Here is a 24,259-nt window from a genome sequence, read left to right on the forward strand (position 1 = left end):
TTTTGTTTTCCCATTTTTCATCATGCATGAGAAACATTTAGTTTAAGTAAAGTGTATATAATCACAGAATAAATAGTAACAAGGGCTGACTTTGAAAGCTATACCAAGCTGGGCATGGTGGTGCACGCTTGTAATCCCAGCATTTGGGAGGCTGAGGCAGGAGGATTGCAGTTCATGGACAGCCTCAGCTACTTAGTGAGGCCCTCCACAATTTTGTGAGACCCTATTTCAAAATGAAGAATAAAAAATAGTGCAGGGGGTGTAGCTCGGAGGTAAAATGCTCCTGGGTTCCATACCCAGACCCGCAAAATGAATGAAAGAACGAAAGAACTGGAATTACAAGCGTTCACTACCACCCCTGGTTTATCTCTTACTTTATAATAAAGATGTGCAGTCGGGCATGGTGACACACGCGTGTAATCCCAGCATTTGGGAGGCTGAGACAGGAGGATGGTGGTTCGCGGCCAGCCTCCGCTTCTTAGTGAGGCCTTTTGCAACTCAGTGAGGCCCTGTTTCAAAATAAAGAAAAAAAAATATATATATATAGGGCTGAGGGTGTAGCTTAGTGGTAGAATGCCCCTGTGTTCTATCCCAGTACCGAAAAAAAAAAAAAAAAGTTGCTTAACCCACAGCCGAGCTATTAGCTAAATTTCCTTACTCAACATATCTATTTTAACCGAGGAAGAGAGCCAACGGCGCTGACAAAACCATAACAATAACACATTCCAGGATTTTGAACGTGGAAGGACTTTGGAAACTCGAGCAGAAAGCGCTGAAGAGGAGCCACTCACACCAATTCCAAGTGTTCATTTACCAAGCAGCGCTAGCGAGTATCTACCAGTGTTGGAATGAGAATACAGAAGTAATTTTTGTGGGTCCCTCCGGTTCTGCTTCCTCTGTGGGTACTTTCTCGTCTCACTCGGTTGGTCCCGGCGGCCAGCCCTCTAAAACTACCAGGTGGCCCACTGCCTTCCGGGTACGTTGTGCTTCCGCCGGAAGTGCCTTGGTGCCGGAAGTGACGGAAGCTGGGTGGGCCCAAGGGTGGTACTTCCTTTTCCTCTGCACGCGGTTGAAGAGACCGGTAGACCTCAGCTGCTTGTGCTGAATTATGCCGGGAAAACTCCGTAGCAACGCCAGCTTGGAGTCCGACACGCTCTTGGAGAAGATGGAGACGCTGCGAAAGCAAAGCGCGAAGGTGATACCGAGGGACCAGGGGCGCCGAGGGAGCTGGGCCCCGCGGCCGGGTGCGGAGCGGGCTGCGGGCGCGTGGCCCGGGAAGGACCGCAGGTCCAAGCAGCCGGCGTGGGGCCCGCGGCCGGCGCTCTCTCGGCCCCTGGACGCCTGGTCCTCCGATCCGAGCCCGCTCTGTCGCCCCGACCTCTCCAGCGCCCCGCTTCCGTGAGCCCTGGCCCTGGCAGAGAGAGGCCCGCTGCGCGCCAGAGAGGGCAGGCGCCCCACGTGGGCGCGGCCGATCCGGCCCGCGGCAGGTGCGCGAAGTTAGACGGCCGCAGTCGGGCCCCACGTGCTCAAACTTAACGCCAGGCGTGAGCATCAAAGTGGGAACTGAAGTCCTAGATGAGACGAAGGTCTTAAACCCCAATGCGCACGTGGACGGCGCCTGCAGTTGGACGTGGACATTTTTTTTCTTTTCCCTCCTTTAAAAAAAGTTTCTTGTTCTTAGTAAGGGAAGTATGTTTTTTTTTTTTTTCAGAAGGCAGTCCATAGAAAATGAGGTAATTCAGTACTCAGTATTTATTGGCCGTGTCTCGTGTGCAAATGTAACTACGTTTTCTGCGACTGAACACCGTATTTCTTTCACAGTCTAGCAGTGTGCGGTAGTCTTAAGTTATCTAGGTAGCTGTCTGATATGTGGATATTGCTTAGTGATTTGAATTATGGCTGAGACTGTTCTGAGATAAAGTCTGTGAGAATAAAAATTGTTCCTGAACTTGTGTTGTATACACTGTGGGGTTTCCTTTTTTGAGTCTTGTTGATGGGCAGCTCTCTCTCAACTTATTTGCGGTCCTAGATATGGATCCCGGCGTTCTATACCCCCAGCCCTCTTTTTATTCTTTTTTTTTTTGAGGTACTGGGGATGGAACCCAGGGGCATTCTATCTCCAAGCTATTTTTTATTTATTTGGAGACAGGATTTCACTGAGTTGTAGAGAGCCTCACTAAGTAGCTGAGGCTGTCAGCAAACCTCGATCCTCAGGTCTCCTGAATGCTGGGATTAACAAGTGCCACCACGCCCGGCTTCTTCTTCCTCTTCTTTTTTTTTTTTTTTTTTTTTTTTTGGGTGGAACCCAGGTGCATTTGACCTGAGCTACACCTCTTGCCCTATTTTTTTTTATTCTTTATTTTGAAACAGGGTTTCACTAAGTTGCAGAGGGCCTCCCTAAGTAGCTGAAGCTGGCTGCTAACCGAACCAGGGTGAAGGTTGATAGTGTGGTCTAGAGATTAATTCATGATTTGAGTGTAGAGGCCAGAACCTGAAGTTTCCGAGAGGCAGATTTTAGGTCTTTGTAGTTCTGGAATTGGCCTGGGGCTCTACCAGAGAGATTCTATGGTGGCTATATTACCTAATTGTTAGTTGTTTTCAGTAATATGAAAACTTGGAGAGGACTAAAAATTTTAGGGTGAGAACCATAATCATCTGTCTGATTTCATTTTGAGGTTTTACCCTTTCCATTTATTTGTAACTTGTGCATTTAAGTGAGCGTAGTTTTTTATGCATATCATGATAGTTTGAATTTGCAGGGTTTTTTTTTTTGTGGTACTGTGGCTGGAACTCAGGGGTAGTCTACCCCCAAGCTACATGTCCCAGCCCAATTTTCTATTCTTTAATTTGAAACAGGGTCCCACTGAACTTCAAAGGGCCCTACTAATGAGCTGAGGCTGGCTGCGAACCTTCTGTCTCAGCCTCCAAAATGTTGGGATTACAAGTGTGCCACCATGCCTGGCTTGTAGCTTTTTGTTTCAGAAAGGTTTTTTTTATATTCATTTGCTCTTGTGAGATAGGCAAGGTACAAATATGACTCCCCATTTTTACTATAGGAATTTTAGCAGTGAGAAAGAACTCTTATAACTATTAAATCTGTGGATATATATAGTCTTCTCTGTAGAGAAAGTTGGACAACACTTAATTAACTTTTTTGTGATGTTAGGAGTTGATCCTAGGGATAGTCTTCCTCTGAGCTACACTCCCAGCGTGTCACTAAATTGTTTAGGGTCTCACTAACTGTTCTCAAACTCTGATCCTCCTATCTCAGCTTCCCAAGTACAGGGATTATAGGCATACACCACTACGCGCCCTTGATTACTTTCTATTATAGTTTAGAGTGTCAGAGCATCCCATGACCCACTTCATATCTGTTATAAAAACTGGGTTTTAGCCGGGCGTGGTGGCACACGCTTGTAATCCCCGCTCTTGGGAGGCAGAGACAGGAGGATCGTGCAGGTTCGAAGCCAGCCGCGTGCCCTGGCTTAGGAGACCCTGTTTCCAAATATAAAAAAATGTAAAAATAGGTCTGGGAGTGTAGCCCGGAGGTAGAAGGGCTTCCAAGAACCCCAGTACCACCAAAAAAAAAAAAAAAAAAAAAAAAACCCAGAAACAAAAAGACTGGGTTTTAGCCCGACGTGGTGGCGCACCATTGTAATCCCTGCGCTTGGGAGGCTGAGACAGGAGGATCATACAGGTTTGAAGCCAGCCTCAGCTACTTAGGCTCTCAGCAACTTAGTGAGACCCTGTTTCCAAATAAAATAGAAAATAGGTCTGGTAGTATAGCCTGGAGGTAGAAAGCATCTGGGTTCCACCCCCAGTACTGCAAAATAAATAAATAAATAAATAAATAAATAAATAAATAAATAAATAAATAAATAAAAACAATAAAAACTGGGTTTTACAAGAGTTAGATTAATATGGATTGAATAGTTACTAAGAGTTACTAATAGTTACTAAGTAAGAGTTACTAAGTGACTTGATTCCCCCCCAAGTGGATAAAACTATGTATTTATCTCTATATAACTAAGAACTTAAAAGTTACACTGCAACTTAGACCCTCTTTCAAAATAAAGAATACAAAATTAGGGCTGAGAGTGTAGCTTAGAGGTAGAATGCCCCTGGGTTCCATCCTTAGTATAACAAAAAAGGGGGGACTTGGGGATGCAGCTCAGATTTCCCCTGGGTTAGGCACATGTGGTGGTACACGCTTGTAAACCCAGTACTTGGGAGGCTGAGAAGGGAGGATCACAGGTTCATGGCAGCCTCAGCAAATTTAAAGATTCCCTCTGCAACTCATTGAGACCATGTTTCAAACTAAAGAATAAAATAGGGCTTGGGAGTATAGCTTAGAGGTAGATTACTCATGGGTTCAGTCACCAGTAACACACACACACACACACACACACACACACACACACACACGTCCCTGAATTCAATGCCCTGTACCCCCCACCAAAGCATACTGTTTGATTTTTACCTTATGACAAGGTGAAAATACAAAAGTGAAATACCCCTGAATTCTATCTTTCATAGTTACAAGTGCTTTTGAAATAATATGGAATTGATGGGTGATATAAATGTATAGAAGTTTTCTTCAGTGTTTTAATTTTTTTTATATTTTAGAAAGCTAGAAAAGAGAAGCCAAAATCTAAAAAGACTGAAGATGAAGAATCAGCAGAAGTAAATGAAGAAACCATTTCCCCCAAAGCTAAAAAAGTTAAAAAGAAGTCAGAGCCTTCTGAAGTTGACATGAATTCTCCCAAATCCAAAAAGGCAAAAAAGCAAGGGGAGCCTTCTCAAGATGATGTTGCTCCTTCTAAAGTTCAAAGTGCAAAGAAGAAAAAGCCCCTTGAAAAGAAAGTTGTCTCTCCCAAAACTGAAAAAGCAGTAAAAAGTGAGGAGCCTTCTGAAGAAGACGCAAGTCCTCCTAGGCCCAAGAAGATGAAGAAAGAAAAGGAAGTGAATGGAGATATTGGAGCTAAAGGTTCCAAACAAAAGAATGGGTTCTCTCATTCTGAACCCGACTGTAACTCCAATGAAGCTACCAGTGAAGAAAGTAACAGCGAGATAGAGCAGGTAAAGTTACAGTGTATTTGTAAGGGACAATGTTTCATTGTTTCAGAAAAATAAATATATCATGACAACATATACTCATAATATTTTGACAGTGGAAAGAAGTTTGATGTTTTAGCACCTTGTTGTAGATTTTGTTAGGCTGTGTAGGGTAAGACTTCATCTGCAAAATTAAAGTGTCAGCCTCCCTTGCAAATAAGCAGATCTCTTTCAGCATAAGGAGAGTCTGCTGATTTTCAAGTCAGAAATCAGTAGGAAACATAAAGTAACTGGATCCAAACTTCCAAGTGCTTTTTTCATTCAGTGGAACCACTGAAGTGGTTTAGGTGATCATGTTACCCTCCCCCCCACTCTCTTTCTCTCTGGTACTGGGGATGGAACTCAGGCATTTTACCTCCAAGCTGCACCCCCAGCCCTATTTTTTATTTTGAAACTGGGTCTCAGTAAGTTGTAAAGGGTCTCATTAAGTAGCTGAGGCTGTCTGTGAACCGCGATCCTCTGGTCTCAGCCTCCCAAATGCTGGGATTACAAGGGTGCACAAAGCCCGGCTCCTATTTTTTATTCTTTATTTTGAAACGGTCTTAACAAGTTGCAAAGTGCCTAAGTAGTAGCTGAGGCTGGCTACAAACCCATATGCTCCTGTCTCAGCCCCAAGTACTGGGATTACAAGTGTGTACCACAAGGTCCAGCTACAGCTACGCCTTTGGGGGGGGGTACTTGGGATGGGACCCAGGGGCATTCTACATCCAAGCTACACCCCTAGTCCTATTTTTTATTCTTTACTTTGAAACAGGGTCTCACTGAGTTACAAAGGGCCTCACTAAGTAGCTGAGGATGTCTTTGAACTATGATCTTCCTGTTTTAGCCTCCTAAATGCTGGGATTACAAGCGTGCGCCACCACGCCTGGCTTCTCAGCCTTATTTTTTATTCTTAACTTTGAGACTGGGTCTCATTGAGTTGCAAAGGGCCTCACTAAGTAGCTGAGGCTGTCCGTGAACCGCGATTCTCCTGTCTCAGCCTCCCAAATGCTGGGGTTATGTGCATGTACAACCACACCTGGCTAATATTTTTTTATTTTGAAACAGGGTCATGCTAAATTATTGAGGTTGATCTCGAACTTGTGGTTCTCCTTTCTCAGCTTCCTAACTACTGGAATTACAGGCATGCACCATGACTGGCACCTTTTTCATTTTTATATAGGTGTCTTTTATATAGGTGTCATTATAAAACAAGAAGTGTTTGGCCAGGCATGATGTTGCATATTTGTAATCCCCAGTACTTGGGAGGGTGAGAAAGGATTATGGATTTGTAGCTGACCTCAGCTACTTAGTGAGGCACTCCAGGACTGAATGAGACTCTATTTTAAAATAAAAAATAAGGCTGAGGGCGTAGCTCTGAGGTAGGATGCCCCTGGGATCAATCCACAGACCTGTTTAAAAAAAAAATACTGAGTGTTTAAACCATACATACTTGTAATCCCAGTACTTGAGAGGCTGAGACAGGATTGAGGTTTGAGGTTAGCCTCAAGACTATTTCAAAATAAAAGCATTAAAAGGGCTGAGGATGTAGTTTGGAGGTAGAATGTCCCTGAGTTCAATTGCCAGCAACACGCATGCACCCATATGTGTACACACACATAGGCAGCACATACATACTGTGTTCAATGGTTACATAATGCATAATATAAATGTTTAGGAATATTTTTCTTTAGCGCTTTCTGAATTTCTTTTATTGAATAAAACAAAGAGAACCAATATGCCGCTAATATTTGTTACTTTTTGCAGGGGGTACCTGGGATAGAACCCAGAGGCATTCTACATTTGGGCTACACACTCACTTTTTTTTTTTTTTTTTTTTTAGTTTTTATGTTGAAACTTAGGGTCTTGCTAAATTGCTGAGGCTAGTCTTGAACCTGCAATCCTTCTGTCTCAGCCTCCCAAGTATTGGGATTACAGGTATGTGCCACCATGTTCAGCTGTATTTTATTTTTGTTGTAGTTTATGGATGTGTATGAATGATGTTGCTATGGAAGAAAGCTAATCTGTTTAACAGCATTGTTAGTTTGAAATAGTTATAGAACATAGTTCTTAGATGAAACTGAATTTGCCCTTTCTAGTAACAAACATTAGTATGTATGCAGTATCCCCCCCCCCCCGTGTTCTACCTTCGAGCTACACCCCAGCCCTATTTTTTATTCTTTATTTTGAAACAGGGTCTCACTGAATTGCAGAGGACCTCACTGTAGCTGAGACTGCAAAACAAGATCTTCTTGCCTTAGCCTCCCAAATGCTGGGATTACAAGTGTGGGTTCCCACACCCTGTTGCAGTGTATGCTTGCTACATATCTCTTTTAGTGTTTAATGGATTAATGTGTTTTCATTTAAGATTTTTATTTACCTACAATATTTTGTGATTTTGGTGGGGGGGCTGGGGATGAAACCTAGGGGCATTCTACCTCTGAGCTACAACCCCAACTCTCTTTTTCCTTTTTTTTCATTTATTATTTATTTATTTTGTGGTTCTGGGGATGGAGCCCAGAGGCTTTCTACCTTTGGGCTATACTCCCAGAACTATTTTCTATTTTACTTGGAAACAGGGTCTTATTAAGTTACTGAAAGCCTAAGTAGCTGAGGCTGGCTTCAAACCTGTGCGATCCTTCTGTCTCAGCCTCCCAAGAACTGGGATTACAAGTGTGTGCGCCACCACTCCCGGCTTATTTTTTATTTTGAAACAGGTCTCACTAAGTTATGGAAGACCTCACTAAATAGCTGAGGCTATCTGTGATCTGCCTGCGATCCTCCTGCCTCAGCTTCCCAAATGCTGGTATTACAAGCATGTGTAACCACACCCTGCTGTGGTTTTTGTTTGTTTTGTTTTGTTTTTGCGGGTCTGTGGATGGAACCTAAGGGCATTCGACCTCAGAGCTACAGCCCCTGCCCTATTTTTTATTCTTTATTTTGAAACTGGGTCTCACTGAGTTGCGGAGGGCCTCACTAAATAGCTGAGGCTGTCCGTGAACCGTGATCCTCGGGTCTCTACCTCCTGAATGCTGGGATTACAAGCGTGCACCACCATGCCCAGATTTTTTTTTTTTAACTGAGTGTTTAACAGATTTGTTTTAGAAATTAAAGGCTTTCAGTATTAAATTCTAAGTTTATTGATTTCCTTCTGTGGTCTTTTACTTGACAGGAAATACCTGTGGAACAAAAAGAAGGCGCTTTCTCTAATTTTCCCATATCAGAAGAAACTATTAAGCTTCTCAAAGGTAATAATATGTTAGAACATACTATTTGGAGTTACTGTAGCATTTTTGTTGGATGTGTCAGGACTTTTTTTTTGCGGGTCTGGGGATGGAACCCAGGGGCATTTGACCTCCGAGCTACACCCCCGCCCTGTTTTTTATTCTTTATTTTGAAACGGGGTCTCACTAAGTTGCGGAGGGCCTCACTAAGTAGCTGAGGCTGTCTGTGAACTGCAATCCTGTCTCAGCCTCTCAAATGCTGGAATTAAAAGTGTGGGTCACCACGCCCGGCTTGAGTCAGGCCATATTATAGGATAATATATGCAACCAATTTGTGGTATAGGACTAGTATATTCAGAAAGGGACTGTGGTAGTGATACCTTTGCTTCCTCTAACAAGAAATTGAAATTTATTCTATATTCAGTTTGTGCTTTGGCACACGCCTATAATCCCAGCTATTTGGGAGGCTGAGACAAGAGTATCACATGTTCAAGGCAAACCTGAGTAATGCTAGCCCCTATCTTGATATATAAAAAGTGCTGGAAATATAGATCATTGGTAGAATGCCCTGGGATTACATCTCCAGGACCATAAAAAGGAAAAATACTCTTATGTTCAGAATTGTAGCTGGGCATGGTGGCGCATGCTTGTAATCCCAGCATTTGGGAGGCTGAGATGGGAGGATTGTGGTTCGCAGACAGCCTCAGCTACTTAGGCCCTCTGCAATGCAGTGAGACCCTGTTTCAAAATAAAGAATAAAATATAGCCGGGTGTGGTGGCGCACGCTTGTAATCCCCGTGCTTGGGAGGCGGAGACAGGAGGATCGCACAGGTTCGAAGCCAAGCCACGCTGGTTTAAAAGAGACCCTGTTTCCAAATAAATATATAAAAAAATAGGTCTGGGAGTGTCCCAGAAGTAAAAGGGCTTCCAGTTTGGACAGCCTCAGCTACTTGTAACTCAGTGAGACCCTGTTTCAAAATAAAGAATATAAAATAGGACTGGGGGTGTAGCTCAGACATAGAATGCCCCTGGGTTCCATCCCCTTTACTGCAGTAAATAAATAAATAAATAAATAAATAAATAAATAAATAAATTTAATATGATTGATTTATTCACAGCTCGTGGAGTGAGCTACCTGTTTCCTATACAAGCAAAGACATTTCACCACGTGTATAGTGGGAAGGATTTAATTGCACAGGCGCGGACAGGAACTGGGAAGACATTCTCCTTTGCTATCCCTCTGATTGAGAAACTTAAGAGTGAGATGCAAGACAGGAAGAAAGGCCGTTCGCCTCAGGTAATTATCTTCCTCAGGCACCAAATCAACACAGAAAAATTTCTGGGCATGTCTTAGAGAACATGCTCTTTTGGGGAGGGTCTTTCCCTTAAAACCACTCATTGGAGTTGGGTGTGGTGGCGCACACTTGTAATCACAGCATTTGGGAGGTTGAGACAGGAGGATCGTGGTTTGCGGACAGCCTTAGTTACTTAGGCCTTTTGCAACTCAGTGACACCCTGTTTCATTATAAAGTATAAACTGAGCATGGTGGCATATGCTTGTAATCCCAGCATTGGGAGGCAGAGACAGGAGGATCTCAGTTTACGAACAGCCTCAGCTACTTATTTAGTGAGGCCCTTTGCAACTCAGTGAGATCCTGTTTCAAAATAAAGAATTAAAAGCCTGGCATCACCCAGCATGGTCGCGCACACTTGTAATCCCCATTCTTGGGAGGTGGAGACAGGAGGATTGCGCTGGTTCGAAGCCAGCCTCGCTGGCTTAAGAGACCCTGTTTCCAAATTAAAAAAAAAAAAATAGGCCTGGGAGTATAGCTCAAAGGTAGAAGGGTTTCCAGGAACCCCAGTACCACCAAAAAAAAAAAAAAAAAAAAAAGCCAGGCATGGTGGCACATGCTTGTAATCTTGTAATCCCAGCATTTGGGAGGCTGAGACAGGAGGATCACACAGGTTCAAAGCCAGCCTCAGCTACTTAGGCCCTGTTTCAAAAAAAAACAAAAACCATAGGGTTAGGTGTATAGCTCAGAGATAGAATGCCCCTGGGTTTGATCCCTGTTACTGCAAAAAAAGAGAAATATTTATCATACTTTACATTTAATGAGTTTTTCTTCTTTAGGTACTGGTTCTCGCACCTACAAGGGAGTTGGCAAGTCAAGTAAGCAGAGACTTCAGTGACATCACAAAAAGCCTGGCAGTGGCTTGTTTTTATGGTGGAACTCCGTATGGAGGTCAAAGTAAGTTCAAAAGCAAGTGAAGGGAAATGCCATCCTGTGTGTTTGTGTGTGTGTCTATGTGTGTGTGTTGCGTGAGTGCATACTGAGGATTTTACCCAGGGGCATTCTACCTCTGAGCTGTACCCCAGCCCTATTTTATTCTGTAATTTGAAACAGGGTCTAAGTTGCAGAAGACCTCAGTAAGTTGCCTTGAACCTGCAGTCCTGTCTCAGCTTCCCAAGTCCTGGGATTACAAGTGTGCATCACCACGCCTGGCTTTTGAATTGTATTTCTTTTTTTCGTTTTTGGTGGTACTGGAGTTCCTGGAAACCCTTCTACCTCCAGGCTACACTTCCAAACCCATTTTATATATATATATATATATAATTTTTTTTTTTTTTTGGAAATAGGGTCTCTTAAGCCAGCAAGGTTGGCTTCGAACCAGCGCCATTCTCCTGTCTCTGCCTCCCAAGCAGGGGGATTACAAGCACAAGCCACCACACCTGGCAATGAATTGTTTTGAATTACATTATAGGAATCTTCCTGACCTTAACATTGATCTTCTCTACCTAGTCTAGACATTGGTGTTATTTCTCTTTTGCCTATATTGTTTAAAAACGGTCAAGAACATAATCCTGAGTGTTGGATAAATCCTGTGTATAGTTTTTGGGACTTTTGTTTTACCTATCAGTATTTACCTAAAGACTGCAAAAAGCCAGATATAGTGACACACGCCTATAATTCCCAGTGCTTGGGAGGCTGAGACTGGAGGAGTGAAGTTGAAGGCCAGCCTCAGCAATTTAGGGACATCCTCTACAACATAATGAGACCATGTTTCAAAATAAATAAAATAGAGTTGAGTTTATAGTCTGGATGTAGAATGTCTCAGGGTTCTATCTCCAGTACTGAAAGAAAAAAGAATGACTGAAAAAGGCCCTGTTCCAAATAAAAATCAAGTAGGGCAGGAGGTATATAGCTCAGAGGTAGAATGTCTCTGGGTTCTATCCCCAGTGCCACGAAAAAAAGTCTAGGTTATTATTATTATCTCATCCTGGTTCTGTTGAATAACTCCATTTCACTTTCTGAATCAAAGTATTGACCTTTCTATCTCATCCTCTCTATATCTTCTAGATCCTTTCTTGTTTGGTTCTGGGGAATGAGCTTAGGGTTATTCTGTCTGAACACACCCACAGCCTTTTTCATTTTCTTCTTTTTTTTTTTTTTTTTTGGTGGTACTGGGATTCTTGGAAACCCTTCTACCTCTGGGCTACACTCCCAGACCTATTTTATACTTCTTTTTTTTTTTTTTTTTAAACAAAACAAGGTCTCTTAAGCCAGTGCGGCTGGCTTTGAACCTCTACAATCCTCCTGTCTCTGCCTTACAAGCGTGTGCCACCACGCCCGGCGACCCACGGTCTTGCTAAGTTACTGAGGCTAATCCTCAACCAGTTATTTTTTCTCAGCCTCACATGTACTGGGATTAAGGTGTCTGCTACTATATCCCACAAAAATTGCTATTTCTTTTAAGATTTTATTCTCTGTATAGCCTTGGGACTTTCATATTACCGATCTTCTAGCCTAGGGGTTTATTCTTTCCTAGTTAGTGCTACTATCCTCCAGTGGTGTATTTTTCTATTATGTCACATAATTCAGTGAACTATCACTTCCTACATATTTTCCCCACTGAATCAGAAGCACCTTGACTGTCTTTATCTTCATTACTTACCATATTTTTTTTAAGTAAAAATTCATTTGAATTGTACCCTCAAGGACTTTTTTAAAAACACAGCAAATCTTTTCATTGGTGTTCTTTGTAGTTGAGCGGATGCGGAATGGGATTGATATCCTGGTTGGCACACCTGGTCGAATCAAAGACCACCTACAGAATGGCAAGCTAGATCTCACGAAGCTTAAACATGTTGTCCTGGACGAAGTTGACCAGATGTTGGATATGGGTTTTGCTGATCAAGTGGAAGAAATTTTATGTGTGGCATATAAGAAAGGTAAACTCCAAAATCAAGGAATTGATGAAAGAAACCAAAGGAAGGGTGGGTGGTACTAAAGTAGTTGTAGGAAATAAGTGGAAGATTTGGAGGAGGATGTGTTTGGGAAAACTTGTAGCATTTTTAAAAGGTAGTGATTTAGCCAGGCATGGTGGCTCACGCTTGTAATCCCAGTATTTTGAAGGCTGAGACAGGAGGATCTTGGTTCACAGACAGCCTCAGCTATTTAGTGAGGCTCTTTGCAACTCAATGAGACCCTGTTTCAAAATAAAGAATAAAAAATAGGGGCTGGGGGTATGACTCGGAGGTAAATGCCCCTGTGTTCCATCCCCAGTGCTACCAAAAAAAAAATGTAGTGATTTATCCCATAACTATGATGGGAAAAACTTGGGAAAGTAAAAGAAAGATTATGTATTTTACCAGGTTAGTAATGCCAAGTGTCATGTGTTTGCTATAATTATTTTTTTGCCTGTGTGTGTGTGTGTGTGTGTGTGTGTGTGTGTGTGTGTGTGTGCGCGCGCGCGCGCTACTGGGGATTGGACCCAGGAGCATTCTACCTCCAAGCTATACCCCCACCTCTTTTTTATTCTTTACTTTGAAACGGTCTCACTACGTTGAGGAGGACTTCAGTAAGTAGCTGAGACTGGCCACGAATCTGTGATCCTCCTGTCTCAGCCTCCTAAGTACAGTGATTATAAGGATGCGCCACCACGCCCGGCTAATATTAATCTTAACTATACACATTATTTAGTGTACTCCATGAATTATCTAATCGTGATTTAATTTCACTACATATTTTCATTTTTATTGCATGTAAGTCTTTTTTTTTGAAACAGGGTCTCACTGAGTTGCAAAGGGCCTCACTAGCTGAGAATGCAAACTGCAATCCTCCTGTCTCATTTTTCCCAAATGCTGGAATGACAAGTGTGTGCCACCACACCCGGCTTCATATATAAGTCTTTTAGTCACTTACGCAGATAGATTTTCTCCTACTTTAGTATCTGAAATTAGTTATTTAGGATATATTTCCAAAGTAGCATTATAGTGGTAAAAGTTGTAAATAGATTGATTCCTCAATATACATTGTTATATGTATATTGAGGTTCTACCAAAGGGGTTCTACCAGCTTACATTGCCATTTGAATTTATTTCCTTTTTTGTTTGTTTGTTTTGTTTTGGGTAGTACTTGGGGGTAGAACCCAACCCAAGGGCTTTCTACCTCTGGGGTATAACACCCAGACCTATTTTCTATTTTATTTGGAAACAGGGTCTCACCAAGTGCTGAGGCTGGCTTCGAACCTGTGCGATCCTCCTGTCTCAGCCTCCCAAGCTCTGGGATTACAAGTGTGTGCCACCATGCCCAGCTGGAATTCTCAGTTTATAAAACATTAAGGAAACTGGGCATGGTGGCACATACCTGTAATCCTCCAATACTTAGGAGGCTAAGACAGGATTGTGGGTTTGAGACCATCCTCAGCAATTTAGACCCTGTTTCAAAATAAAAAGGACTGGGGAGTCAGGCCTGGTGGAGCACACTTTTAATCCAAGTACTTGGGAGGCTGAAAAAAAGACCGTGGAGCCAGGCCTCACTAAGTAGCTGAGGCTGTCCTCGAACCATGATCCTCTGATCTTGGCCTCCCAAATCCTGGGATCACAAGAGTTTGTCGCCACACCTGGTTGGCTTGTCTTTGTTTTTTTGATACTGGGGATTGAACCCAGGGATATTCCAGCTCTAGTCCATATTAAAAATTCAAAATACAGTCTTGGCTTCAAATCTTTGATTCTCCTGTCTCAGCTTCCTTAGTATTAGGATCACAGGTATATGCAACAGTGTCTGCCTCTTGTGGTTTTTGAATAGATTATTTGCTCAGATATCTCTACTATTTGTTACCTGGACTTCATATGGATTAGTATTGACCAGTTGGTGTATCTCACTCTATTGGACAGATTTTCTTTATGATTCATAAATGCCAATTATCAGAAAGCAAAACCAAGGAACCTTCACATAAATTATTTCATAAGTATTTCTTTGCCCATTGGGAATCTTCTCTTTATTTTTCTGTCCTCAATGCATGGTGGCCTCAAGCAGCTATTGATGAACATTGGTGAACCATGGAAGTACTAGGTGAGGTGAAGTACTGTGTAGGCTTGTTTGGATCATTCATACTGACATTTTTTTTCCCCTCCAAAGATTCTGAAGACAATCCCCAAACATTGCTTTTCTCTGCAACTTGCCCTCATTGGGTATTTAATGTTGCTAAGAAATACATGAAATCTACATATGAACAGGTGGACCTGATTGGTAAAAAGACTCAGAAAGCAGCAATAACTGTGGAGGTAAATGATTCATTTAGTTGCCGGAATTAGTTTAAGATTGTCTATCCCTTGTTTCCTTTCTAATAATAGTTAAAATTGACAAATACAAGTTCTTTTTCCAGATGAATGCTAAATCCATGTGAAAAGCCAAGTAAAGGTATATTTCTCTTGAGTTGCACATGGTGTCTGTGTTTTCTAAATTTTATATGTTAGCCTGATTTCAGAATCATTTGGAAATAAAATACACGTGAATTAGGTAAATAAAGAATTTAGAATTTAAGCCACTTAGAATTTAAACACTAGAAGGCAGCAGAGAATTGTAATGCTCTAGCTTGAAGCTGGTTCCATATTAGGGTCCGGTACCTAGATGAATTCATTTTACCCAAGGGACAGACCAATTCAGTAACTGACTACACATTGCACTTTCAAATGGACGAAAGGGCAAAATGTACTGGAATATTATCCTTTTCAGTTAACCTGGTTTACTGTAGGAACATGGGAAATAGCATTTCTTTCCTACATTTTTAGCTGACCCAGAAAATCAAGCTAAATGCTCTTTGGAGGAAGGGGAAAAGTGCAGGTTACAGACCATGTTGCTCTTCAATGGTTTATTTAGTTTCGTCCTCTTTTCTCTTGGCAGTGGTGGCAGCAGTCTGCCCTCTAAGGCTTGAGCAGTTACCAGATTAGAGTTGAGCAGAAAATTTTAGGTTCCTGCAAATCTAAATAGTTGCTTCTTCCTCTTTTAAAAGCATCTGGCTATCAAGTGCCACTGGACTCAGAGGGCAGCAGTTATTGGGGATGTCATCCGAGTGTATAGTGGTCATCAAGGACGTACTATCATCTTTTGTGAAACTAAGAAAGAAGCCCAGGAACTGTCACAGAATTCCTGTATAAAGCAGGTTGGTCCTTCTTATTCCTATAAAGCTGGAGGTGTCAGTAGATCCTCACCTTTGGTAGGTCTATTTTTCATTCATCTAGTGACTTCTGGTTTATCTTAGGATAGAAATAATAAGCGGCTTCTCAGTTGATGGTGAGTGGATATATGTTTTAGAGTTCATCAGTTTCATCTTACAGATGAAGAAACCTACCAAAAGTTATACTGACAGATTTGATCTCTTTTGCCTGGTGTTCTCGACCAGTGTTTAGATATATATGGTTAATATAATGACTGAATGCTTGGAAATAAATTGGAGATTGTGTTCATTTAAGAAGATAGATGAGCTGGGCGTGATGGCACACGCTCCTAGTCCCAGTACTTGGCAGGATGAAACAGGAGGATCGAAAGTTCACAGCCAGCTTCAGCTACTTAGTGAGGCACTCTGTAACTTAGTGAAACTCTATTTCAAAATAAAGAATAAAATAGGGCTGGGGGTATAGTTTGGGAGGTAGAATGCCCCTGAGTTAAATCCCCAGTTTTGCAAAACAAATATGATGCATGGATGTTTTTCTCTGTTACATTTTAAGTAGGACTTTCACCAAAATGTGAATCTTTTACAGGCCTAAGTGAGGATATATATTGTTACAACTGGTATTTTTAAGCCGTTTTATTTCTTTGACAGGATGCCCAGTCCTTACATGGTGATATCCCACAAAAACAAAGGGAAATCACACTGAAAGGATTTAGAAATGGTGATTTTGGAGTTTTGGTGGCAACCAATGTCGCTGCACGTGGGTTAGATATCCCTGAAGTTGATTTGGTGGTACAGAGCTCTCCACCGAAGGTATGTAGTTTATATCTAGATTTTATTTTATTTTATTTTTGGTGCTAAACGTAATTACTTCATTTACACATGCTTAGTAAAACTGCTGCTTGTGCTAGGATGCTAGCTGGGCGTGGTGGTGCATGTTTGTAATCCCAGCATTCAAGAGGCTGAGACTGTAGGATCGCAGTTCGTGGACAGCCTCACATACTTTAGTGAGGCTTTCCGCAACTCAGTGAGACTCTGTTTCAGAATAAAGATTAAAAATAGGGCAGGGGGTATAGCTTGGAGGCGAATGCCTCTGGGTTCCAGACCTGTGCTAAAAAAAAGTGAATCTGTTTTGTGAGAGCCTCCGCTCAGTCCCTGACAGCTGAGTGCTAGAAGAGTCAGTAGCCAGAAATTGGAAAGATGGCTTCTGGTTAACCAGAAGGGATTTCTGGAAGGCTTCATGGAGGTGGTACAATTTTGAACTGGAACTTGAAGTTGGTAGGATTTAGATGGGGTAGGTATAGGAAATGGTAAATGCATGGGCTAGAACAGATCAAAAGACGTGGAGTCAACTTCTGGTAGAACTGCCGAGGGTTTTCCAGGTGTGCTAGTTTATGCCTGTAATCTGAGTACTTGGAAGGTTTATGCAAGAGGATCACAGATTCAAAGCTAGTCTCAGCAACTTAGTGAGAAACTATTTCAAAAATAATAGGACGGAGAGGTAGAATACCCTTGAGTTCAGTTTCTAGTCAGTCTGTCTCTCTTACATACACACACACACCTCAGGCTGGCATAGTGTTGCGTGACTCTACTCTCAGTACTTGGGAGACTGGAAACAGAATTGCAGCTTTGAGAGCAGCCTCAGCAACCTATGAGAACTTTTAAAAAGTTAAAAAAAAAATAAATAAAAAAGGCTAGGGGTGTAGCTTGGAGGTATAATGCCCCTGGATTCACACACACGCGCGCGCGCGCGCTCTCTCTCTCTCTCCCCACCCCCTGCTGAAGTTTTTAGATTACGAAGCCTTTTACATAAACGAAAGTGCTAGTTTGTATTATGGAAAGACTTGAAACAGCATAGTATTTGTGGTGTGGTCAGTATTTATTTTTTTTGGTGGTACTGGGGATGGAACTCAGGGCCTTCTACCTTTAGGCTATACTCCCAGACCTATTTATATTTTATTTGGAAACCGCCTCTTAAGCCAGCTAAGGCTGGCTTGCGAACCTGCAGGATCCTCTTGTCTGGAGATTACAAGCATGCACCACCACACCCAGCTTTTTTTTTTTTGGCGCAGTACTGGGGATGGAGCCCAGGGGCATTCTACTTCCGAGTTATACTCCCAGCCCAATTTTTTATTCTTTATTTTGAAACAGGGCCTCACTATGTAGCTGAGGCTGTCCATAAACCAGGATCCTCCTGTTTTAGCCTCCCAAGTGCTTGGATTACAAGCATGTGCCACCATGCCTGGCTGAGCAGTGTTTATGTGTAAAGGAGTCTGTTCTAATCACTTCCATTGTGAAGCCTCCATAACTTCCTCAGGCAAATTCCATACAATTAAAGATTGTTTAGCCGGGCGTGGTAGCACACACTTGTAAGAGACCCTCTTTCCAAATAAAATATAAAATAGGTCTGGTAGTGTAGCCTGGAGGTAGAAGGGTTTCCAGGAACACCAGCACCACCAGAAGAAAAAAAAAAGGTTGTTTACAGTGATTTAAAAAAAAATACCTGCTGACATTTTAGCAAGACACTTTCACAATAAAAAAGGCTTGGGGGTATATTTCAGAGGTCAAATATCCTCGATCTTAATCCCCAGTATCTTCCCCCAAAACAGTTTTTTAATTTAACTTTTATTTTAACAGCTTGGAAATTGGAAGTACATTATGTGCCTCTATTGGATGAACACTATTTAGACACTAGCTCTTTGCAAATTTGCCTACATGATTATGCAATTATTTTTTCCCTCTGTGGTCCTGAAGGTGGAACCCAAGGGCATTCTACCTCCAGACTACACCCCTAGCCCTATTTTTTTTTTTTTTTAATTTTTTATTTTAAAGCAGGGTCTCACTGAGTTGCAGAGGGCCTCACTATGTAGTTGAGGCTATGTGCGAACCCATATCCTCCTGTCTCAGCTTCCCAAATTCTGGGATTACAAGTATGTGCCACCACGCCCAGTTTAAGCAAAGTTAAACCATTGTTTCAGGCGTGGTGGCAGCGTTTAATCCCCGCGCTTGGGAGGCGGAGACTTGGGAGGCGGAGACAGGAGGATCGCGCAGGTTCGAAGTCAGCCGCGCTGGCTTAAGAGACCCTGTTTCCAAATAAAAATATAAAAAATAGGTCTGGGAGTGTAGCCCAGAGGTAGAAGGGCTTCCAGGAACCCCAGTACCACCAAAAAAATAAAAAATAAAAAAATAAAAGCCAGGAGTGTGATAACACATGCTTGTAATCCTAGTACTTGGGAGGCTGAGACAGAAGGATAGCAGGTTCACAGCCTGCCTTAGCTACTTTATGAAGCCAACTGCCACTTAGTGAGAATTCAGATTCTCAGCCAGCTTCAGCTATTTAGCGAGCCCCTCTGCAACTTAGACCCTGTTTTAAAATAAAGAAGAGCTGGGCGTGGTGGCACATACTGTAATCCCACCATTTGGGAGGCTGAGGCAGGAGGATCTTGGTTTGCAGATAGCCTTCGCTACTACTTGGTGAGGCCCTTTGCAACTCAGACCCTGTTTCAAAATAAAGAATAAAAAAACAGCTGGGGAGGTACAGTGCCCCTGGGTTTTATCCCCAGTACTGCAAAAATAAATTAATAAAAATAAATAAGCCAGGCGTGGTGGCCTACGCTTGTAATCCCCGTACTTGGGAAGTGGAGACAGGAGGATCGCACAGGTTTGAAGCCAGCCTCGCTGGTCTCTTACCCTGTTTCCAAATAAAAATATAAAATAGGTCTGGGAGTGTAGCCCACAGGTAGAAGGGTTTCCAGGAACCCCAGTACCACACACACAGAAAAAAATTAAATAAAAAATAAGACTGGGGTTGTAGCTCAATGGGGTTGTAGCTCAATGGGGTTGTAGCTCAATGGGGTTGTAGCTCAATGGTAGAATTCTCTGGTACTGCAAAAAAAAAAAATTGTTATAAAGCTGGGCATGGTGGCATGCTTGTAATCTCAGTATTTGGGAGGCTGAGAAAAGAGGATCACAGGTTCACAACCAGCTTCAGTTACTTAGTGAAGCCTTCTACAACTTTATGAGACCTTTTTTACAAAATAAAGAATAAAAAATAGGGCTGGGGGTATAGCTCAGACGTAGAATGCCCCTGAGTTCGATGCACAGTACTGCAAAAAGAAAAAAGAAGAAGAAAAATTGTTAACAGATCGATTTAAATTGAAGTATTGAGCTGGGCATGTTGGTGCTCACCTGTAATTCCAGCTATTCTGAAAGCTGCAGCAAGGATACACAGGTTCAAGTCTATCCTCAACAATTTAGTAAAACCCTGCTTCAAAAAAAAATTAAATACGACTAGGGTTATAGCTCAGGGGTAGAACAATACTGTTCAGGCCTCATTACCACAAAAAAGCGCACACACACAAAGTAGAAAGGGCTGGGGATGTGGCTCAGTAGAATAACACCTGAGTTCAATTCACAGTATTGCAGAAGGGATAGGTAGATGGATGGGTGAGGGAACCGCTCCCTCGTGCCCCAGGCACATAACCACACTTGTTAGTGTTCACTGACCTCTGCATAGGCCACTCAGGTGTGTATGTCTTTCTGTTATTTCACTCACGTGTTTTACTTCAATAGGATGTAGAGTCCTATATTCATCGTTCCGGGCGGACGGGTAGAGCTGGAAGAACCGGGGTTTGCATCTGCTTTTATCAGCACAAAGAAGAATATCAATTAGTGCAAGTGGAGCAAAAAGCGGTAAGAGTATATTTTTGTAACTTTGATTCAGCAGGAGTATTAAGTCTGTGTTTGGTTCTTTGCTTGTTTCTTTCTAGCTTATAGCCCTGACTGGAAGCATGCTACGTACATGCTGTATGTTGTCCTATGAGGCTTTTTGAAATAACTTCATATTTGAATACAGGAGTTTCCATTTCATATGTTTGAAAGGCAACTTTCAGATAAGGTTAACATGAACATATCAAAGGTATTTAAATTATGGGGTATAGGAATTGCTCATAAGGATGCAGAAGCAGCCAAAAACACAAAGGGGAGAGGAGGGCCTAATTTTCCTTACAGAGCTTTAATAATTTATGTAGATATTTCCTCCTCTAGGAGATGGAAAACAATATCATTAGTTTGGTTTGTCTTGTTTGTTGACTGATTAGATTGCAGATTGCATTCCCAATCTTAATTTAGTCCTGTGTCCGGTAGAATAAAAACTGACTCTTCTGTAGTTTATTAATTATCTAGATGGTGAGGATTGGGTTAGCCTCTCCCTATTCCCTTGACTGTAAATACTGCACTTAGCGATTGACTTGCAAAGAAAAGAGGATGGTGGGGGTCAAATCCACAGCACAGAGCCTAGCAAACATTATCTGAGCCACATAATTATTGTCCATGCTGTGAGTGAAAAGCACATGGGGAGATGGACATTCACCTCTGGAATTCTTTCCTCTTTCTGCAATCTCATATTGAGGGGCATTCTACAAAACAACTCCTTTAAACTTAGGGCACAGTGATGCACATCTGTAATCTCAGCTGCTCTGGAGGCTGAGGCAGAGGACCTCAAATTCAAGGCCAGCCATGGCAACTTAGCAAGACTGGTCTCAAAATAAGAAAAAGGACCGAGGGAGTAGTTCAGTGGTAGAGCATTCTGGATTCAACCACAGATAGAGTATTTAATCTCAACAGAAACAGTTGGTGGCGCTATGGCTATTAGGTTAAACTGTGATTTGTTTTCTTGTAGGGAATTAAATTTAAACGAATAGGTGTTCCTTCTGCAACAGAAATCATAAAGGCTTCCAGCAAAGATGCCATCAGGTATGTTCCTTACAGTCAGTCTGTTTTAGTGCTTGTTTTGTATACTGAATGCCTTTAGACTTTGTAGTGCAGAAATTTGAGCTTTTAAATTTGCTTTTTCTTTTTTGCAGTGTTGGTGATCAACTTTTTTTTTTTTTTTTTTTTTTTTTTTTTTTTTTTTTGCAGGTCTGGAGATGGAACTCAGGGTCTTTTGACCTCTGAGCTACATCCCTTGCCCTATTTTTTATTCTTTATTTTGAAACAGGGTCTCACTAAGTTGGAAAGGACCTCACACTAAGTAGCTGAGGCTGTCCGGTAACCGTTATCCTCTGGTCTCAGCCTCCTGAAAACTGGGATTACAAGCATGTACCACCATGCCCAGCTAACATTTATTTTCTTTATTATTGTTAACAGTTGATACTCTGCTTAACACAAAACACTGAGGCTGTGCCAAAGTAGGATCTGACAAAATAAATGTCATTTCATTCATCCCTGCCCAGTCCTATTCCCCAGAGAAAACCACTATTAATAATTTGGTTTGGAACTGGGTGTGGTGGTGCATGTTTGTAATCCCAGCATTTGGGAGGCTGAGACAGGAGGGTGTGGTTGGAGACAGCCTCAGCTACTTAGTAGCTTTAGAGGCCCTTTGCAACTCAGTGAGATTGTTTCAAAATAGAGAATAAAAAATAGGTTGGGTGTAGTGGTGCATTTCTCAGACTAGAGGATCACAGTTCATGGACAGCCTCTTAGTGAGGCCCTCTGCAACTTAGTGAGACCCTGTTTCAAAATAAAGAATAAAAAATAGAGCAGAAAATATAGCTGAAAAAAAAAAAGAATAAAACACAGGGTTAGGGGTGTAGCTCGAAGGTAGATTATCCCTGGGTTCCATCCTCAGTAGGGGAAAAAAAAGTTTGGTTTGATTTAGGCATTTTAAGGAGTGGTGTCTTGTATGTGGTATAGGTACTTTCTGTTCTGTGACTGATTAGATTACACCACAAGTTTTTTGTGTGTGTGCGGTGCTGGAGATAGAACCAAGGGGCATTCTACCTCCGAGCTACACCCCCAGCCCTATTTTTTTATTCTTTATTTTGAAACAGGGTCTCACTGAGTTGCAAAGGGCCTCACTAAGTAGTAGCTAAGGCTGTCTGCAAACCACAGTCCTCCTAACCCTCCCAAATACTCCGATTGTAAGCCTCAGCAACTTAGACTGTCAGCAACCTAAGTGAGACCGTTTCAAAGCAGAAAATAAAAAGAAAAGAACTGGAGGTGTGGCTCAGTGGGTAGAGTGCCCTGTGTCAAAATAATAAACATCTTTGAGTTTTTAAATTAGAGGTTAGAGGTATTCATACTTAAAGCCGGGTGTGGTGGTGCATGCCGCGGATAGCCTCATGTACTTATTGAGGCCCTGTTTCAAAATAAAGAATAAAAAGTAGGGCAGGGGGTGTAGCTCAGAGGTCAAATGCCCCTGGGTTTCATCCCCAAACCTGCAAAAAATAATAATAATAGTATAGGGAATTTTGATATTGGCATTATCATTAATCTCACTGTGATGTTCACTTTAAACCTTTCTCCTAACAAATGTACTCCCATCAAACCACAGGCTTTTAGATTCTGTGCCTCCCACTGCCATCAGCCACTTCAAGCAGTCAGCCGAGAAGCTGATAGAGGAGAAGGGAGCTGTGGAAGCCCTGGCAGCCGCATTGGCTCATATTTCAGGTGCCACATCGGTAGACCAGCGCTCCTTGATAAACTCAGAAGCAGTAAGTTTTTGATACTTTATAATTTTGCTTTTGAGCAAGATCTGAGGTGGGGGAAGAGCTCAACGTGGAATGCCTCTGGATTCTTTTTTTCTTTTTTCTTTTGTGTGTGTGTGTGTGTGTGTGTGTGTGTGTGTGTGTGTGTGTGTGTGTTACTAGGGTTGGAACCCAGAGGCTTTCCACCTCTGGCTAGACTCCCATACCTGTTTTATATTTTATTTGGAAACAGGGTCTCACTAAGTAGCTGAGGCTGGCTCTGAACCTGCGCGATCCTCCTATCAGTCTCCCAAGCGCGGGGATTACAAGCGTGTGCCACCACACCGGCTCTGGATTCTATTTATAGAAAATCCCTCTTCCTGCAAAAGAACACCATATGTGCAAATTCATAGAGACAAAGTGGATGTGTAGTTACAGGGTCAGGTTGGTAGAGGAAAGGCAGTGACTTAATTGACACAGGGTTTCTTTTGATGCGCCACCATGCCCAGCTTGGAATGTATTTAGTTGTGGTTGCTAAAAAAAAAATCCACTGCATTATGCAATTTAAAGTGCTAAATATTAGCTGGGTGTGGTATTTATACCTATAATACCAGTACTTGGCAGGCTGAGACAAGAGGATCACAGGTTCATGGCCAGCCTCAGCAACTTGGCAAAATCCTGTTTTAAAATAAAAAATAAGGCCTGGTGTGGTAACACACGCTTGTAATCCCAGATTTTGGGAGGCTGGAGGATCACACAGGTTCAGAGCCAGCCTCAACTACTAAGTGAGGCTCCCAGCAACTTAGTGAGACCCTGTTTCCAAATAAAATATAAAATAGGTCTGAGAGTATAGCCCAAAGTTAGAAAAGCTCCTGGGTTTCACCCTGAGTACATACATACATACACTCACCTACCCACTCTGTGGAGGCGCACGCTTATAATCCTACTACTTGGAGGCTGAGACAGGATGATCTGGGTTTGTGGCCAGCCTCAGCTACTTAATGAGGCCCTGCAAAACTC

General features: G+C 42.2%; 1 protein-coding gene across 2 annotated transcripts in view; it reads left to right on the top strand.

Annotated features, from left to right (window-relative positions):
* Positions 1–1,108: 1,108 nt before the first annotated feature.
* DDX21 (DExD-box helicase 21) overlaps positions 1,109–24,259 on the top strand; it is a gene marked incomplete at both ends in the record, with an annotated part of 29,034 nt that continues 5,883 nt past the window's right edge. Inside the window, 12 exons of one of the 2 annotated variants that reach the window (XM_080694942.1) lie at positions 1,109–1,195; positions 4,627–5,079; positions 8,267–8,342; positions 9,437–9,615; positions 10,450–10,567; positions 12,364–12,549; positions 14,741–14,886; positions 15,615–15,764; positions 16,425–16,586; positions 20,346–20,465; positions 21,454–21,527; positions 23,107–23,266. In XM_080694942.1, coding sequence (XP_080551068.1) covers positions 1,109–1,195; positions 4,627–5,079; positions 8,267–8,342; positions 9,437–9,615; positions 10,450–10,567; positions 12,364–12,549; positions 14,741–14,886; positions 15,615–15,764; positions 16,425–16,586; positions 20,346–20,465; positions 21,454–21,527; positions 23,107–23,266 — 1,911 coding nt within the window. The remainder of the gene's footprint in view (positions 1,196–4,626; positions 5,080–8,266; positions 8,343–9,436; positions 9,616–10,449; positions 10,568–12,363; positions 12,550–14,740; positions 14,887–15,614; positions 15,765–16,424; positions 16,587–20,345; positions 20,466–21,453; positions 21,528–23,106; positions 23,267–24,259) is intronic. The other variant, XM_080694943.1, reaches the window with a different exon arrangement.

This window comes from Muscardinus avellanarius (genome assembly GCF_963383645.1).
Source record: "Muscardinus avellanarius genome assembly, chromosome: 4".
Taxonomy (NCBI): Eukaryota; Metazoa; Chordata; class Mammalia; order Rodentia; family Gliridae; genus Muscardinus; species Muscardinus avellanarius.